Source organism: Miniopterus schreibersii, assembly GCF_964146895.1.
Source record: "Miniopterus schreibersii genome assembly, chromosome: 9".
Classification (NCBI taxonomy): domain Eukaryota; kingdom Metazoa; phylum Chordata; class Mammalia; order Chiroptera; family Miniopteridae; genus Miniopterus; species Miniopterus schreibersii.
In genome coordinates, this window is record NC_138118.1 from 25,444,713 (window position 1) to 25,464,683 (window position 19,971).

Sequence of the window (19,971 nt, forward strand, 5' to 3'; positions counted from 1 at the left end):
GGGCTATTCAAGCAGAAAATGTCAAGCAAAGGTGTCTTGTGATCCAGATTGCATTATGCCTTTTGAATGTACAATGGCCAGGAGGTGAAGACTGAAAGCTGACGAAGTGATGTCCTTTGCAGATACTGAAGAGAAGAAAAAGTAGTGGTAAAATACACCTCAACTGAATTGATTCTTAACAAAGAATTTGTTAATACTAAAGTGATAAATTATGAGCATTAAGTGATAATGTAATGATAAAGGGATGCTGACTGACAGTAATGGCTAGTATGTGGCTATTTCTGTTTTTCCATAAGGAAAATATATTGTATTGTTAGCATAAAACTACTCCAGTGGTTAAATGTTTCTGTAATTGCCAGAATAAAACATTCCATTCCATTAAACCTTAATGTTGATTTGTCAAAGTTATCTTTATTATTCTTTAAAAATGACTCCATCTTCCCTAGAATGAAAATAACACCACAAATGATTTTTCCCCTTTCAATTCTTGAATCACAAATATAATTAAGACTTCAAGTCCAGCCATGACATTGTTTTTTAATCAATGTGAATTAAATTTTGTTTTTATTTGTTGATTAACTGAATAACTTCTGCTATGTATATTTATATTATTTCTTTTCAAATAAAGACATCACATTTCCAGGTGATTTTTAAAAAATAGGTTTAATCTTCATTGTTGAAAGTATTACAGATGTCCCATAAGTATCACATGATCTCACTTATATGCGGAATCTAATGAACACAATAAACTGATGAACAAAACAGATCCAGAGACATTGAAACATGCAACAGACAGATGTATCTCAGAGGGAAGGGGGGAGGGCGGGAAGAGATTAATAATCCAGGTAATTTTAAATGAACCCAACTGATTTGAATCAATCAAAATATGTCTTGGTGGACAAAATACTATGGTCATCAAATGAGTTTTTGGGCAATGTAAGGTGGAATTTATGTCTCAAAAATTCCAAAGATATTTAAAACTGCATTAACTTGGTATATGGTTAATGACTATGATTGTCTGGGAAATGTTGATGTTTTGGTTTATTTCATAATTTTTTATGGGAGAGCTATACATTTATGGTTTTTTTTCCTGCTTTTGTATCATAAGTAAATCACTGACTCAATCATAAATGTCATCTGCATATTTATTAAAATTGAAAGGCATAATCTTTAGTTTCCTTATCAATGCTTCAAATACATTTCCTTTGGAACCGAACAATACATACCCATGGTGAAAAGAAAATCTCAGCTTTGGTTTTATAGCTACCTCTATACTCTTAATCAGAGGAGAAAAGGTTCTGATCTCACAACCTATTTATATAGTTTTAAAACTTTCTAAGAAAAATAAAGCTTTCTATAATTAATGCCTAATGGCATAAACACCCCTGCATTAGTGGTTGCCTAGTAACTACATACAGCAGGCTCCTGGGGTTGCTAAAGAGGCTGAATACACAGAAATATTTAGATCCCTTTCCAATTCAGGTGGATGAGGGGCAGCAGTGGGCCAGATTCCTTTATTAAAATTGGTTTTCCATAATGGTTTTTCACTAAAACATCCTTCTGCACTAAAACGTACTTTTGTAAATGACTTCTGCAGATAAGAGTCCAAGCCAACAAGTAATGGTTTTAAAAACATTTAATAGAGCAGAACCAGCACTGCTTTATTGTTCTGCATTAGTCCCAGTTTCTGTTCTTAGAGTGACTAGATTGGATAATAATGTTATTACTGTATTTTAACTCTTCCATAAAATCTTATATTTGGACATCACTTTAGCATTGAGTGACCAAATGCAGTTCCCAGCTAGAGGTGGTATTAAAAGGGGCTGGGGGTTATTATAAAGATATATTATGTTAAGCTTTGGCTTGCTTCCTACCTAGCAGATTTAATTTCCTAATTATGTTTTGCTTCAGCTCAGGTAAAATTAGCTTGCATTCTCTTGGTACAAACCAACTACAATTGGTGGAGGAGGCCTTCCAAACTATAGGTTGTTGACAAGAGTGGCTAACTAAATTAGGATTAAATTTACTGAGTAAAATTCACAAAGAGCTAAGCACATATAGATAACGACAAGTTGACCATGAGGGAATGTAGTTAGGTCATATGAAAGCTCATTTCTGTCTTGGTTCCAAAAACATGTGATAGATACAGAGCACTCAAGCTCATCTGTGATCTTTGTTAGAGTTCCCAATGTTAAGATGTGGGGCTTCTTAAATTGGTCACAGTGGTATAGACAGGGATAAGTGCAGTCTGGAACATTTAAATAACTACAGCCTTGTGGATACAGTCAGAAATGATTTGCTACTCCATAATTTTGTCATTTGGCAATACTAAGACATGATAACATATTGGTTTGTTCTTTGGAGTTAATGTAAATGTTATTTGACTGAAATAAAGAATTCTCTTATTCCATAAGGTAAACTGTTTTAGGATATGTTTATGTTCCTTTATCTTTTCATATAGGAGGAAGCATCTCATTGAATCATTATGCCTAACTCTCTGGTTTGGAGTTTAATGGATTTGAGGGCATGCTGTTGCCCAGTCTGCATTCCTAGCTGCAGCAACCTATTTCATTGGCCTTAAAAGAGAATTTTGAAGAGTGTGGTATGGCTGAGCACAAACACTTCCATTCCAGAGGTCAGAAAATAATTTGTATAAATTTGTCAGGTCATCTACTTCAATATGCTTAAAGGTGAAAAACATGTAACTAGTTTTCTCTGCTTGCAATATATTCGGCATCTCTCCTTCCATTTTAATGCTGAAAGTAATTTACTGATTAAAAGGCATTTTTCATTTTTGTTACAGGGATTTCTTTTCTTTCTGCTATACTTTCATTTCCTCTTCTTTTCCCGTGCCTTTCAGAAATTTTCACTCTAGTCCTGGGATGCCTTTTCATTTTTTTTAAGCTGTTTAATGAAACTTTAAAAGATTCAATTTCTAGAACCATCAAGTCACTACCCTTCCAGATCTATTTGGTTTGACTCTAATAGAGCCCTGTCTTCGTGCAAAGAAAGTCTTTCAGAAAGAGTTAATTTGCAATCTCAGCCTCAACAGAGGCTAATACTCAGGAGAGAATTTAAACTAGCAGCAAGTGTCCTCCCTTTAGAGTTAACTCCTAGTGTGCTACTTCTTGCAGTAGGGTGGGACATTCCTTCAATTCTGGCCAATGGGCAGTGGCAGGTTTAAGGTAGAGACAAAACACTTCATCTTCCTTCCAAGGTCCTAGATTTTGGCAGTTAAAAAATGTGCCATCCTGTCATTTCCCCCCACCTGTTTTATTTTCCATTTTACAATAAATAAATACATAAATAAAATTTTAAAAAGAGATGAGGGGGAAGAAACCAACCACTCAGGGACTGATTGATTCCTTTGTGTTGTGATTCTGCTTTAGTTTTATTTGGACTAATAGAAGCTATTTCTTCCTGATAACGATTTTTTAAAAATTGAGCTGCATGTATAATTGGGATTTGCTTCCCCAAAATATTGTCATATTATATTCTTAGTTCTTAACCTCCAAGTGAAATTTATTATTCTTTTTTCCCCCAGAAGTCAGTCAGTTAACTTCTTGGGTAGCAATCAAACCAGTATCAAGTATCAGTATCAAAAAAATTCATTGCCTTGTGATGTGTGAATATACCTTTTGAAAAGAACAAGGAATGCTTTTGGCTCCAACTTTAAATTTTTACTGTCAGTTCAACACCTAAGTGCTTTTCTTTCATCTAATAAGGAATCTAGTTATTCCAATATTGAGCAATTTCAGAGAAAGTGTTGGATAAAACAAAATGGTATAATGAACAGGGATGAAAACTGTAAGAGAGGAAGTAGTTATAAAGTCAAAGAAAATTTCTCACTGAGCACCTCTGCTTAGAGGATACCCCTGAGGTGATTTCTAAACCTGTGTCCCTTAACTCCAGGGCTCCAGGTGAAACTTCCTTTCTGATGTAGACCTCTTCTGGGAGGGAACATTTTACAATTTATTGATCAAACCTTTCAGAGCCTTTGCAGGAAATATCTTGTCTGCCCTGGTTTGTGTCATATTTAGATCCAATTTGGGAAGTGAAGAAATAAAAGTGACCAAACCTTTCAATAGGAGTCTGCCATTTTCAAAACTGAGCTTTGATCTGTAACCCTTGGAACAAACATTCCAGGCATTCATCATCCAGAATTTCAAGTCCAGGAGTTGGTTGTAGTTTGATTTTACTTCTTTGAGACACAGCTTGAATGTCTCCATTTGATTTTGTGCTTTCAACACATTTTTGCGATCTGGTGATTGGGAAGGCCTGTACCATATGGTCTCGATAAGATGATAGATTTTCATATCCTGGGAATTGGCAGGAAAGGGTAGGAACTGAATCAGATGTGAGGGGGAAAAATTGAGAATTTGGGCCTAACTCATTAATCTCATGAAATGTCTTTCAAGACCTATAATTCTCATAAAACCAATTTTTAGAAAAGTTTTTGTTTTTATTTTGGGTGTGTCTTAAAAGTAGAGATCCTTCATTTATAAGCAATGGCATTCAGCATTTCTTGGTTAGCCCTTCATAAAACACCTCAGACTTGAAGCCAAAGGGGGCCCTGCTTCATGTTTCTTGAAAAAGAGATTGTATAGAAAGGCATGGGCCGAGGGGCCAGGTGCAACGAAATAAAGTGTAGCAGGGCACATTTTGATTTGGGAATTGACGGTTTTTGGAGAATAAGAGGCAGCAGTACAATAAAACAAAGCTAGATAGATATACTAAGAAGGTAAATAACTCCCTGGGCAGTCTTGAAAAAAATAAACAAAAACTTTGAAAAGAAGAGCGCGCCTTATGTGGTTCTTAGCGGTGGGCTAGAGGGGCTGAAATGAAGAGGTTTCCTTGTCTTACAGGGAATTCGGATCGGGGCCTGACGCTTCACCGGCCTGTCCGGGTACCTGGGTCTCGGTGCGGACGGCGCCGGGCGAATCGCCTCTTGGCTTTCTTTCCTCCACCGCGCCCGGGGGCTGTGATTCCGCCTCTGCGCGCAGGGCCATAGCGGGGCCTCGGGCGCGAGCCCGTTCCTTGTACCTTCAAGAACCAGCCGGCTGACTGCCAGCAGCCCGACGGCGGCGCGGGAGCCGGCGGCGCGGGCGGCGCTCTGGTGCTCAGCGGGTTAAGGCGGCGGGGGCGGCGGCGAGGGGCGGAGAGAGCGCGGCACCCGCGGCGGCCGGGCTGCGAGAGCCGGCGCCCCGGGACCGCAGCGGGTTAAGCGCCGCCCGCGCCGAGCGGGCTGAACCTGGAGCCGCGGCTCCGAGCTTGCACTTGGATCCACGAAAGCTGGAAGATGGCGACAGACGGCGCGAGCTGCGAGTCCGACTTCTTACGCGCCCCGGAGGATGCGGCGGGGGCCACGGCGGAGGCGACGGTAACCAAGGTCCCGGGGTGGGCGCCGGGAGAGTGTAGACGCGGGTCAGGGTCCCGGTTGGAGCCGGCTTGCTACCCGCGGCTCTCCTTAAGCCCGGGCTCCCCGGGGTGCCCCTGCCTTGGGGTGTCCTCATGGCTGGCAGCCGGATCCGGCGGGGCGAGGCGGCTGCCCGCGCTGGGGGTCCCTCCAGCGCCTTCCCAGCCTCGCGGGAAGCAGCCAGGTCCGCCGGGCTCTCGGGACTTGCTACGTGCGTCTTGCGACCCCTTCGCCCACTCGGGCCGCTGGGTCGGCTTTGGCCAGGGATGAGAGTTGGCGTGTTTCCTGGCAAACTTGACCCCACCATTGTTCTCCGCTCACCTCTCGTGTGGCCGGGGGCGCGTGTCTCGAGGGCGTTTGGCACCTCTCAGCGAACCCCGGAAAGCAGCGAGGGGAGGCGGGTCATCATGAGGAGGTGTGGGGATGCCCATTGTGTGTGTGTTCGCGGGTGAGGCCCCTGGGTAGAGGCCCGGTGGCCAGGTCTGGGCAGCGCTGCGGCCGCGCGCCAGCGCCTGGGTCCTCGCCGTACGCCGCCCCGTCGCTGGCGGCGGCGGTGGGGGGAGGGTCCTCGTTCTGCCCGGGAAGGCGCGGGGGGAGCTGGAGGTTCAGCACCTGGTACCAGCAGTGTTTTCCTTTGGGATCTAGAAACCGAATGAGCTTCCATTCATCGCTGGTCCCCACTTTCACCCCCGGAATGTCCGCGTGCACAGGCTCAGGGGGGGTTTCCAGCCCTACTTTGAGGGAGGGCTGGACCCACATTCCCCAGGAAAACAACGTTCGCGGGATTTGGGAAGGAGCTTCGCAGGCGCCGCCGCAGGCATCTGCAAAGAAAGGCGGCTCTGGGAGCGCCTCCCACCCATGGCGCGATCCCACCCGCCAGATTCCGGGTGGGATGGAGAGGAGCGTGGACGTCCTCAGTTCTTCTGGTGACCTGAGCATAGTCGGTCCACAGGCAGCAGAGGGCAGGGGCAGTTGTGTACTGAAAGGGCTGCTTTGCCTCCCTGCCTCCTAGCTTGGAGGTAAGGCTTTTTGGAGCGGGAGAGGAGAGGTGTGGAGGAAGCTACTTGGACGTGAGAGGAGCTGATCCTGGGAAGGAAAACAGAAACAGAGGGAGGGAGAGAAGGAAAAAAGGAGGAGGGCGGCTGGTTTCCATTTGTGAACCTGGCAAGTTTTGATTTGAAACTTTAAGGAAAATTGATATTTCATTTTTTTGTTTGAAAAATGCGAACTTTCTTAAGGTTTCAAATGAAATCTGCCTACTTATGAAGCAGTGAGTCAGGCCCTCCTGTGAAGTACAATAAGGGAGCTTGCTATTAATACAAGCCCCTCTGGGAAGCTGAAATGATTGGGTACCTTCATCCCCAAGGGATGGTAAGGGGAGGGAGTAGGAGGAAAAAGAAGTGTGTATGTGTTTCTTGTTTTCCAGGAAGGTTGAATTTGTTTAATAGACTTAGAACAGGCTTCTTTTTACTACCCTCAGTATATTAATCACTTGACAATTAAACCAAACAAAAACATCTGACTTATGGTCTGTAGCCGATCTTGTGGTTTTATTTGGTTATATTGTAAACAGAACCTTGGAAGGCAGGCAGATTTTTGTGTTAACAAGGTCAGTGTTCCCTTTCTGATGCTGAAAATTTCCAGGAGTCTGATTTTCAGACTGTGTATAGGTGGGGATTTGGTAATTTCACCCTGGTTAATGGGAATAGCCATGGGGAATCTGTGAAAGTCAAAGCCCTTTGTTTTTCCCATAGAATTCTTTAGGTTTCTGAAGAGATGCAGTAGGATTCTTAATCTAATAGTCGTTTATTTTTAATAACTTTTGACTTTACAGTAAAATTTTGATGATGCCTTCTATGCCATAAACTGGGCATTTTATTTTTCACTTAACAAGGTATGGTCCTCCCATGTCAGCCACTTGTCCCATAGACTGATTCTTAAAAAAAATCTAGGTTGAGGAATGGTATTTGTCATTATAACTGTTCCTTATCTAATGATTAAAGATCAAAGACATTTTTTATGAATTTTGGGTTTGTGGCAACTGAGGACTTACTTTTTTTGTTTTGTTTTTAATGAATAATATTTTTTCGCATTTTAGAGATTTATTTCACTTCAAGTTTATTTCAATTTACATACAATGGGTTTTTATATGTGCATTTGACAGTAATAAGCCAATGGAGACTCCAAAGCAGTAGGCTATTTTTGAAAATAAGTGTTTTCACTAAGTTTTGACTATTTAGATTGTTGCTTAGAGACAGGTTTTCAGCTTAATATGATTTTCAGTGGAGTGCTTCAAATTTAGTTTGTGATTCTTGTTCTTAGCTGTTTAAATCCTGAAAGCATCCCAAGTATAAAGCTGTGTAACAGCTACATTATTCAGTAGGATCATGATAATTGTTTTTTTTTTTGCTGTGAACCATGCCGAGAGACCTGGGTTATTTTCAGTGCCTTAGCCAAATGTGATGACTTTTATAGGCTGTCCTCTGAAAATAACTCCTAATGGGTAAGGCAGTATGGAAAACAGAAATCTTTTGCATTTTATTGTCACCAGAGAATTTAAGAGTGAAAGAAAAAGGGGGTTCTCTTTAGGGCTATGTTTAGGAAGCTGAACAACATTCTTAGCTGTCATTCATTCTGGGCTTTTCTGGAGCAGCTACTATGCAAAAAGTAGATATAAATGTTGTCATGGTGATAGTGACAAGAAAAAAATTTCAGCAATGATTTTGTTAAAAATGTACAACAGTGATGTTAAACAAATACACAGGCAGCACCTTCAAATTTTTGTTTCCAGACACAGTACTGAATGTAAGTGCAATGAAAAGAACCTTAGCCAATTTGGCTAAGCTTTCTTTAAGCAAACTCAATTGTAGTAATATGGTAGCTATAGAATTTTGAAAATTTCACAGCATAATTTTTAGTAGAAAATCTAGTTTTAATACATATTACTGAACATTTACTGAGATGGAGGCATCATGAGTAACATTGCTGTCCTAAAGCAGCACATTCCAGTGATAGAAACTGACATAAACCAAGGAATCAAATCAGAGATGATGGTGTCATGAGAGGCACAAATAATTTGCATTAGGAGTTTGGGGAGGAAGAATTATGGAGAGAATTACTTGTTGAAGGATCTGGAAACGTTCCACAGCAGGATGGCATTTGAGCTGGGCCTTGAGATGTAAGGAGGACTTGGACAGGGAGACCACAGGAAGCTGTGTGCAAGTTTGGTTGGGATTTCTTTTAGGATTCCTTGAAAGGTAAACTCGGGCCACATGTGAGGGGCTTTGAAAGGTGATCATGTACGTTTTAATTTCAGATTCAATTATGTGTTTTAGAAAAAGAACCTAGAAGTTGAGGAAGTAGACTAAAATACTCCCCCAAGATTAGACTAGAACTGCTTTCAGTGTGATGCTTTTCACTGCATGTTTTTTATTCTTACATAATAGGTTGTACATTTCTGTTTGCACCTGTTGTTTAGACTTTATTATTGTTGTTTGTTTCATTATTATTGTATTTCTCACAGGAGCAGTTTTGTTTAGAGAAAAGCATTTAATTTATCCTCTCTGTGCTTGAATTCATGCCTAACCTAGATTGCAGTTGATTCTATTCTCTTGTATTTCAGGTAACTTTGTGAGGTGAGAAGATGTTTCACAGACTCTGTACTTAGCCATTTACAAATATCTGCTGTTTATCATATGGAGAGCAAGTCTGGCTGGGAGGGAACAGCTTCCTTCTTCAAGAAGAGCTGTGTGGGTTTTGTTTTTAAAAGAAAGCAAAGGTTACTTAGCACAGTGTCAGGAACATGGTAGGTGTATTTATTGAATGAAGAAAATGAACATGCACAGAGAATCTGTGTCATAACAGTTATTGTTGATTGGCTAATTGGACAATTTACTTTATGTGTTACCAGATTGTAATGAAACTATTGGCCTGTGATTTGTAATAATTAACATTATAGGTATCACAGATCTTTTCTTGTTTCAGAAGGATGACCCTGATTCTTTTTTGATTTTCATTTGTATGTGGTCCCTTTCGGGGCTGCTTTTGTCAATAACATTTTAATATACTTTAGAGATTTTAGAAAAAAATTAACTTAATATCCAGCACTATTAGTTTTCCATTTATATATTTTTTCTTTTCAAATACTGATTGAGGCTGGGAATGTGGTGGTGGGATGGTAACTGCAATCTTCCCATCCTGAATTCTTATTGTAATAGAATCAAGGCCCGATCGCCCACAAGGTGTCAAGACAGAAATACAGGGAATTTGGAAACAGGAAAAGGGAATAAAAGAAAAAATTGAGCAATTGCAAATGCCCAGAAATATGGGACTAGAATTCCACTTTGAATGTACCTGGGAAGGATGGAGCAGTGTCTCTCCCTTTCACCCTCACATACTTTGCCACCTAAGCACTAAGCACATCTGAGTATTGCTTTAGAAGACTTTATTTGAATGTACTTAATTGTATTCTCTATTGGAGTTCCTTTGTAAGACTTATATAACATGGAAAAAGAAACTTGTCTTTCATCTTTGGCAATTATGTAATGAAATGGAGACCTCTTACAAGAGAGATGGTGATTATGACATTGATAGCAAAGGATTTTTAAATGTTTAGTTTAGTTATAAATAACTTATAAAAAATGAGATGTATTGATGCCATCCATGTAGAAATCCTGATTTTAAGGGAAAAATGCTGTCTGGGAATAAAAATAACCAAACAGGTTGAGGATGATTAAAAGGTTGTTATTGTAAGTGCAGTGTAGTCAAGGTGACTTTGCTCTGTGGAGTGGATACTTTTTTGTAAATCGTTTGGTTTTGACCTTTTTATATTTCATTGAAAAGGCAATAAGATGATTCCAAAGGCCTGAGGTCTTCCAAAGAAGGGCTTTATAAACTGTAAGAATATCCTTTAGCCATCCATGTCTCAGCCTCTTCATTTGAAAGTCAGCATGCTGACATTTGCCACCTGCAGATAATCTAGATTATCTTCTTCAGTGCATTATAAGCTTCTTAAGGGACTATTATTGGATCTGGATGCCAGCTTGCATGTGGAGATGATCCATATCTCATATAGGACTGATATAACATTGAGAAACTGAGTTAGGATGGAAATAGACATTTGTTTTATCTGAGCTATGTTCCTTTTAGTCCAAACAGAAAATGGAGATGGAGTTCTGAAAGAAAAAGGGTGGTAGTTGTCCTTAATAATCAGAGGCTGTCATCCCTTTCCAAGCCACCTTTCTGCTTTTCACTCCAGTTTTCTTGTAGTACTTAAAATTAGTTAATCCCTTGCCAGGTTTTCTTCCTGATAATTCTATTTACTTGTTAGTTTTACCTCCTTCCAATATACTAAGTTACTTCTCTTGTACCAAAGACCTCAGGTAGTATGGTTTATTTGAGGCTTATGATCACAGAGAGCTGACCCCAAGTTTTCAGTATGTTGCTTTAAAGGCAACACCAAGTTGCCCTGTTTATATAATTCTGAATGGTTTTTGAAGCAATGAATGGAAATTATTGAATTATCAGTTATTTAGTTGCTTCTATCATTTACATGCTTTGTATTTTTACACTGAGTGAAATAGTAGGCATTTTATACCAAAAGAGAGGGGCATACATGTTAAGTAAAATCATGTAAGGATATAATACTCTTGTTGTCCTGACATGTCTAGAAGAGGTGAGAAAATAGAAAGTTAATACAGATAAGTTTAATGTAATAAAATACACAAGGCAGGACATGGTTAATTGCCAAATGAAGTAATGGAACAGACTCTAAGTCTGAATTGAGAGAATGAGAGATTCCTGGAGTCTGGAAAGACATATGAAAGTGGGATTTGACCTACATCCTGAAGATGAATTAGAGGGGAAAGGAGAAGAGTTAGGAAGAATGAAATCAGGAATATGCAAACCCGGTCAGGAGCACACTTTCCTCTGTGTAGAGAGAAATCAGGAGGAATAATCTCAAAGCAAGATGTAGCTTCAGAGATTTGAAATAGTTTTAGACTGTGAATACATGTACTTCATGAAAATCTTTATAATTGTCTAAATTCATGTTTTATTAATATTGTAAATGTTCTCTATACCTGGAAAGTTGGATTTAATTTTTTAATGTTTATGATGCAGTTTTCAAATCTCAGGATGAGTTTTCTTGCTTTTCCCTCCTTTACAGCCTTTCTTATTCATCCCCAAAGCATAAATTTTGGGTACACAGAAAGTTCTAAATGCATTATTACTTATTAATATGCACTATTAAACTGGGAAGGAAATACATTTCTGTAACTCCTGAGCAAAGAGGCAAAATCAGTTTTCTTCAGATATTTTTGAAAGGTTTGAGGGAATGACCTAAATTTCCTCAGTCCAGTAATCCAGTTACCCTGCTGGTATGTGAAGTCAGGACATTTAGGGGCTGGAGGAGATTTAGAGATCACTTAGTACATTCTCATTTTAGTGCTAACAGACCTGAGATCCAAAGAGAAAGTAACATTTTTCAGGTCCATCTGCCTCTCAGGGTCCATCTCCCTCCCATGTGGTACATTCATTGATGAGAAGTAGGCACAACTCACTAGATTTGAAACTGGAGGAGGTGCTCTTGGTATTTCTGGAAAGAGCCAGAAGACGTGTCTGGCTTTGTGTTTGGTTACTAGATTTTCACCATAACTGATATGTTTGGGCAAAGACCTGAGGAACACTTCTGCAACTGCAGCTCATAATATTTTCTAAAGGCTTTTTGGCAACCATCAATGCGCTGACTCCATTAATTCTTAAGGAATATGGGTAAAGGTCTTCTGGCCCTATTTGGCTGTGACTATCGAATTGCATACATAAACCCAACATTTTTAAATTTGGCAGCGGAGTGGGGAGTAGTCATGGAGGAAACTTGATATTGGTCTCTGTTCAGTTCTGACACTTTATGATGACAATTCAGCCAGGTTCTATTTTGTCTTTTCTTTCTCTCTCCCTATGTGAGAAACTAGAGAAGAATGTCCTCCCACACCCACCTGAAGTAATTCAGAGCTGTTGAAAACTGCTGTGTCGAACAGTAAGGGTTTAGTATTGTGTCTCTACTTTTATATATAATTTGTTTATGTCCCAAAGAAGGCTTTCTCTCTATATGATGACTAGACTGTCAATTAATTTAAGCTTCCCATGCCAGATTTTTAGAATTCAGTGTTAAGAAGTGCTTTTCTTGGCAAACATCAAACATGATAGGCAGAGGAGTGGCCTGCAGAGTTGAAATCTAGCAGGGTTTTTTGTTTGTTTGTTTGTTTTGGTTTTTAGTGCTGTGCCATCACTGAAATGTGTAATCTGGAATATCCTTTGTTAATCAGGACAAGCAAGTGCAGTAATAATAAAGCTTAGTCTTTGAACATACCTGTCGTTTTTAAAGAGGGAGAGGTATCATGTTTTCATGGGTGCCCTGATGCAGATCCTAATTTTTTAGGATCTGGCATTTGGATCTATCTCGTCTTGTATCTTGCTTTTGCAAATTAGGTTATCAAGTTAGTTTTTTTAATATAAAATTTATCAAAAAAGAGGATGGGAAGAAACTTTCAGAGGTGATGAATTTGTTTATGGCATATATTATGGTGATGGTGTCATGGCTGTGTCCTTATCTCCAAACTCATCAAGTTGTATACATTAAACCTGTGAAGTATTTTGTATGTCATTCATACCTCAATAAGGTGGTTTAAAAATATTATAAGATTTAGAACAATTATTTTGCTCATAAACCAAGAAAACTTAATTACTTTTTCTATATCTAAGTAGTTTTGTGCCGTATGTGTGTCAGATCAGATAAATTCCACTTCTTATGAAACAATAATAATGTTTTATATTGGGATTTTTGCTTTTGGGCATTATTTTTCAAAAAATATCACAATGTTGATTATTTTTAAAGATATATCTTTATTGATTTCAGAGAGAGAAAGGGAGAGGGAAAAAGAGAAAGAAACATCAATGATGAGAGAGTCATTGATCGGCTGCCTCCTGCATCCCCCCCGCTGGGCATGTGCCCCAACCGAGAATTGAACTGTGATCTCCTGGATCATAGGTTGATGCTCAACTGCTGAGCGACTCCAGCCAGGCCCCAAATGCTTTCAATTTATTTGTAAAATACTCAGATTCTTGCGACCTGAAATATGTATTCATATGCTTTCTTTTACTCTGTTTTGACAGAATAGGAGTTTCTCCTCCCTACATAAAGCACCTGCCTTTATTAATAACAATCACCCCACCTTTATTTAGCACTTACTTATGTTTTTGTTTAATCCTCACAGGAACTTTACAGGGTAGATGTTAGGTTTTCTATTATAAAGATAAGAAAACAGAGACTAGGATTAGTTGCTGAATGGTTCTCCAAGCATAGTCCTTGGACCAGCAGCAGCAGCAACAGGAGCTTGTTAGAAAGGCAAATTCAGGTTCCCACCTCAGACATAACAGCCAGAAACTCCAGGGGTGGAGCACAAGCAGTCTGTTAACAACGTCTCCAGGTGATTTTTCCCTGTTTCTGAATTTGAGAACTATTGGCTTGTAAGACCTATGCGACACCACTATATAGCGGAAGCCAAATTTGAGTCCTACTGTATTGAATGTTACTATTCACAAGGAAATCTCTAAGTTAATCTTCAAAGCCTCCCAGAACTACCCATGCTTTAGGCTTTCTACAGCTTTTTCTTTTCTTTTTTTTTTTTTATCCTTAGCCCCAGCCTTTCCAAACAACTGCTCTGTCTAATGCATGCAAAAGGAAACCATTTTAAGAGGAAAATCCTAAAATCTTCCTTTGAAGAACCAGCTACTTCTGGTCTCTTTCCCCTTAAACTATTATAACCTTCCAGAAGATTCCTTTGAAATTGAGAAGTGACTAGTTTCTGGTCATGCTTGTTTGAAAGCCCCTTGAATCATATATGGGTTTTTCATGTATACTTCTGTGTCAAAGGGATAGTGTAAGGGTCAGGCACATAGGTGCTAAGGTGATTCTTATTAGCTGATTGATAGAATGGCAGTATTTTTCATCTCTAGAATGTTTGCACTGTGCTGGTAAAGTGTATAGACAAGTCAAGCACTTAGTTGTAGTTCTGCCATTTCCTGGTTGCATGATCTCAGCACATTATCCAACTTCTCTGAATTGTGGTTTTCTTAACTGACACACAGACAGGATATCTTACCGATTAGATTTGGTTCTTTGAGAATGCTTTGGAAACCATGCACATGTGGAGATATTCTGGAATGTCCTGAAGTATGGCTTCTGAGATTGAGTATCCTGAGACATTTGGGGATGAACATGTGTTCCTTCCCTCTGATGGTGACTGGGATTATCAAATGAGTCTGTCCACAGAAGGGCTGAGCAGAACATGTGTTATGGAGGGAGCTTAGGCTGTGGAAAACTCACCCAGCCGGAGCTGTGAACTTTCCTCTCTGTTTCATCTGGAACATGACTGTCTGAGGACCAGCTCATAAAACTTGCTGTGAGGATAACGGGCAGAGTTGGAGACAAAAGAATTGGGAATCAGTGATAGATCAATGGGATTTAAAGCAGTGACATTTGATGCAGTCATCAGAGAAGGAATGCAGAGAGGACAGCAGAGCTGGAAGAGTGATGGGTGAGGATTATGATGCACAGGGTCCTGGTGCTAGTGTCTCGTGGTGTAGCTGGGTCTCTGGAAGGCTCATTTATTCCAGCCTCAGCCTGGAATGGCAAGAAGATACAGAGGTATTGTATCAGAAAGCATTTGATAACCATATAGCAGGGATTCCAGACTCACCTGACTGTAGGCCTAGGTAACGAAATGTGGGTGGTGGGTCAAGTCTCACAAAAGTGCATATTGCCTGCTGCATGTGTGTGTGTGTGTGTGTGTGTGTGTGTGTGTGTGTGTGTGTGTCTCAAAGTAAAGGGCATGTTCCTTCTAAAGGGGCTGCTGCTACTTGGCTCCGCAGATTATTACCCTGTGGGAATGTGAATCTGGGGTGACCCAGTCATCTAAAATTTGAAGAGAAGCCAGAGATCTAGATTTTTTGGTAACATCTTCAGGATTTTTTTTGTTTGTTAATCCTCACCCAAGGATATTTCCTCCATTGATTTTTAGAGAAAGTGGAAGGGGGGGGGGGGGAGAGACAGAGAGAGAAACATCGATGTGGAGACACATATTGATTGGTTGCCTCTGGCATGCCCCCCAACTGGGGCCAGAGATCAAACCTGCAACCCAGGTGCATGCCCTTGACCAGAAATTGAACCCCTGACCCTTTGGTGCTCTAACCACTGAGTCACACCAGCCAAAGCCTTCAGGATTTTTTAACGTTGGCTGAATAAAAAAATAAAACACTTTGTGGCCCAGCTAACACACATCTGTGGGCCAGATTTGGCTGTAGGCTGCCAGCTGGTGGCCTCCACTGCAGTGTTCTATAAACAAGACCTGTTATTATTGAATGTTCTGGAATTTATGGTAACTTTCCAGGAGCCTTTACATTAGGGCCCTTCTAGGAATATATTTTGTACTTTCTTGGCTACCCTTGCAATGTCTCCCCAACATACTCTGGGCCTGTTTTGATACAAACTCCAGGGATTTTCAATTTGTGCTGCAATTTGAAGACATTCTGAATCTAGATGTGCAGGCAGGCTGGGAAAATAGGTCTCCCTAATGGAGAGGTTTATGATGTTGGTGTTATGGTTTTTACCTCTCCTTTTGGAAGGTCAGGACATAGATTGTCTGCTGCCAAACAGGGCCCCAGTGCTTCTTGAATTTACTGAGCCACTGGGATAAAGATGATCTATTGCATACCTGCCCCATGTGTATGTCTGTATGTCTGTGTGTGGGGGGTGCAGGGGTAGCAAAGTAAAGAGCATGTTCCTTCTAAAGGGGTTGCATACATGGACATGTGTTGTTCCTAGAAGTAATTTTTTTAATTGCTTTTTAAAAATTTGTGTTACAGAAAAAAGAGTTTGATGTGGACACCCTCAGTAAATCAGAACTTCGTATGCTCCTCAGCGTGATGGAAGGGGAGCTTGAGGCCAGAGACCTCGTCATTGAGGCCCTACGGGTAAGAAATTTCCAGAGCTGAGTCTCATTGCCATGTAATTTTCTTTTTTCAGAGGGCCATTGGTGAAGCTTCTTTTTCTTAATTTTTCAGTCATGTAGATTTGAAATGTTTCATTGTGTTAAAATATGCCCCTCACCCCAGACATTAACCCATAATCTTTGTAAACCCACAAACTAAAGTTATGGGAAACTTGAGAATTAAGTGCTTTTGGTTCCCCAGTCCTTTTATGTTTCATGTGTTTATTTGGTTAGAGACATACGTTTTCAGAAAATTGGTAATTTGGTATCCTACATGTATTATGAGGTCAGTAAAGAAAAATTAAGAGAATCATTTATAAAGGATATTGCTGATAATAGAGTTTTTTCCTTCCTCTATAAATTATTTCTTATTTTCAGAAACTCAGAAGAGTTAAAAACTAAAAGTTTATATATCTTCAAATAGTTTTATTTTTCATCTGATCTTATAGTAATTTTGAAATTTTTTAATAACTTGTGAAGCATTATCTTCTAATATATTACTTAAATACCTCAATACAGTTTGTTGTCTTTTATTAAGTAATGTTGTACTTAGTACTTTGTATGTAATCAGCTATTTCTTGGCTCTGGGACATTTTGCCATGACAGATACATTTATTATACATGAAGTATGGATATCTTTTTTCACCAGGGAGTATTTCCTCAAACTTTGTGTTAAGGAATTAATTTTAACATGTAAAAATCTGTGGAATATAAAAAAATTGTTGCCTCCAATGGGTATTAATATGGTGGGAGGAAGAGGTAATAATGGTGGGTAGTCACACATAATGGAGAGGGTGGATGTGCTGAGAATCCAGTTGTGTGGGGATGGGGTGATATAGTTCCTGAAATTATGACTTCAGTACATTTTCACAAACTGAAAATTAATACAGTAAGGATATTGATTATTCCTCAGTCTGATGACAGAGAATGATTGCTCAGAAAAATGGGAGAATAGTTATATCATCTGCAAGCTGGTACTTCAGTTGAAGGTGTTGATTTTTGAATGACAAGCTTTGCTAAGCAGACTTCTGTAATTGGTTATGAGAAGTTTTCATCCTACTCCACATATGGAGCATTTGCATTGCTTGCCAATTTGTACTTTCTTGATTGAACTTTGTGGGAGAAATGCTAAGACAGTGTATCACTAAAATGTGTGACCCCCTCAGTCCAAGGAGAGAACAGGGCACCATCACCTGTGGGGCCAATTGTATAATCTCTTGAGACCAAACCAATGTGAAGGCTCCAGTTCAACCTTAGGTATTTTATTTATTTATTTACCTTTATTGTTGAAACTATTACAGGTGTCCCATTTTCTCCCTCCAATTGACCCCCTCCACCTTGCTCCCACCCCCTCCTCAGGTCTTCATCCCATTATTGACTGTGTCCTTGGGTTATGCATATATGCATATAACTTCTTTGGTTAATCTCTTCTCACTCTCCACCTCCCTTCCCTCTTTCCTCTGAAATATGATTGTCTGTTACATGCATCAATGTCTCTGGACCCGTTTAGTTCATCAGATTCTTTTGTTCATTAGCTTCTTCTAAAAGACCCTTCAACATTTCCTCGTCTGGTGGTGATGAAGTCCTTTAGCTTTTTCTTATCTGTGAAGCTCTTTATCTGACTTTTAGTTCTAAATAATGGCTTTGCTGGGTAGAGCAATCTTGGTTGTAGTTCCTTGTTTTTCATCACTTTGAATATTTCTTGCCACTCTCTTCTGGCCTGCAAAGTTTCTGTTGAGAAATCAGCTGACAGTCGTATGGGAGCTCCCTTATAGGTAACTAACTGCTTTTCTCTTGCTGCTTTTAAGATTCTCTCTTTGTCTTTAACCTTTGGCATTTTAATTATGATGTGTCTTGCTTTGGGCCTCTTTTGGTTTCTCTTGTTTTGGACCCGCTGTGCTTCCTGAACTTGTAAGTCTATTTCTTTCCCCAGGAAGGGGAATTTTTCTGTAATTATTTTTTCAAATAGGTTTTCACTTTCTTGGTCTCTTTCTTCTCCTTCCGGTATCCCAATAGTATGAATGTTGGGCCTCTTGAAATTGTCCCAGAGGCTCCTTATACTATCTTCATATTTCTGGATTCTTTTTGCTCTTCTGGTTGGGTGTTTTTTGTTTCCTCATGTTCCAAATTGCTGATTTGATTCTCAGCATCCTCTACTCTACTGTTGATTCCCTGTAAGTTATCCTTCATTTCAGTTTGTGTAGCCTTCATTTCAAATTGGTTCTTTATTATGTCATTGATGGTATCAGTTGTTTTCATAATACTCTTCCTAATATGCTTGAGCATCCTTATAACCAAAATTCTGAACTCTGTATCTGTTAGTTTGCTTGGTTCTATTTCACTTAGTTCCTTTTCCAGAGATTCCTTCTGTTCTTTCCTTTGTGACATGTTTCTTTGCCTCCACATTTTGGCTGCTTTCAGGTGTTTGTTTCTGTGTACTAGGTAGAGCTGCTATGTCTTCTGGAATTGGTAGAGTGGCTTTGTGTAGTAGGTGTGCTGTAGGGTCCAGTGGCTCAGCCTCTCCAGTCACCTGAGCTGGACCTTCTAGGTGCTCCCGTGTGCGGGCTGTGTGCTCTGACCTGTTGTAGTTGAGCCTTGGTTGCTGTTGGCATCACTGGGAGTAATTGACCACCAGGCCAATTGGCTGTGAGGACCAGTTGCAACTACAGCCAAAGAGCTACTGTGCTGGAGACACTCCTGTGGAGCAGGATTTACTTCAGTGGACCTTTGGTGTTCACCAAGTGCGCCCCTTGAGTGTGTCAGTCGTGGATGTGGTTGGGTTGTAATTGAGCGTGGTTGAGTCTGACCACCAGATGCACTGTCTCTGGGGCCTCCCGGGAGGTGCTAAGTCAGCCTCTGCCAGTGCCTTGCCCAGGGCCACCCAGCATGAGCTACACAGCAAACCGTAGTTGGCTGCTACTTGTGCTGGGCTTGGCATTGTCCAGGAGAGGCCAAGCTATGAGCCAATGCAGGTTGCCACTAGTGCTAGGCCTAGGGCCACTTATCAAGATGTATGGAGCACGCTGCTCCTTGTTTGAGAGATTTTAGGAAAGTCCTAAGCATAAGACTCGAGAGGCCACAGAAAAGCCACTGAAATGGCTTGGATGAGCTTGCAGGTAGGGAGGGGTGGAGCCTCTGGGAATTACCGAGGCAGGGTGAAAAGTGTGAGTCAGGTGCTGAAGATTCAAAAATAGCACCTGCCTGCCGGCTTGGGGGGATGGGGAGGCTCACTAAAGGAACAAAGGTCTCTGCCAGCTCTTCTGTGTGGGAGAAAGCTGCCCCTCCACCTCTCTCTCCAACCTCAGGCAGGTTAGTTCCTCCTCACATGTCCCAGGTTGCTTTTAAGCTGCAGCCTGGTGCTGGAGCTCAGAGGGAGCGCGTCTGAGTGAGTCTGTGCATGGGCCCTTTAAGAGGAGCTGCTGGGGCTCCCGCACCCTTCGTGACCCTCAGAGACAGTCCCCGCTGGTTTTCACAGCCTGAAGTTGTGGAGACTTCTCTTCCCGGCCC

General features: G+C 40.6%; 1 protein-coding gene across 3 annotated transcripts in view; it reads left to right on the forward strand.

Annotated features, from left to right (window-relative positions):
* The first annotated feature begins 1,685 nt into the window (after positions 1-1,685).
* Positions 1,686-19,971, forward strand: part of CTTNBP2 (cortactin binding protein 2) — a 171,701-nt gene continuing 153,415 nt past the window's right edge. The window contains exons 1-2 of one of the 3 annotated variants that reach the window (XR_013999579.1): positions 1,686-5,380; positions 16,340-16,447. Coding sequence is in view for 2 of the 3 variants with exons in the window: in XM_081147738.1 (XP_081003864.1) it covers positions 5,300-5,380; positions 16,340-16,447 (189 nt within the window). In the remaining variant the exon portion in view is untranslated. The remainder of the gene's footprint in view (positions 5,381-16,339; positions 16,448-19,971) is intronic. The other 2 variants (XM_081147738.1, XM_081147737.1) reach the window with 2 other exon arrangements.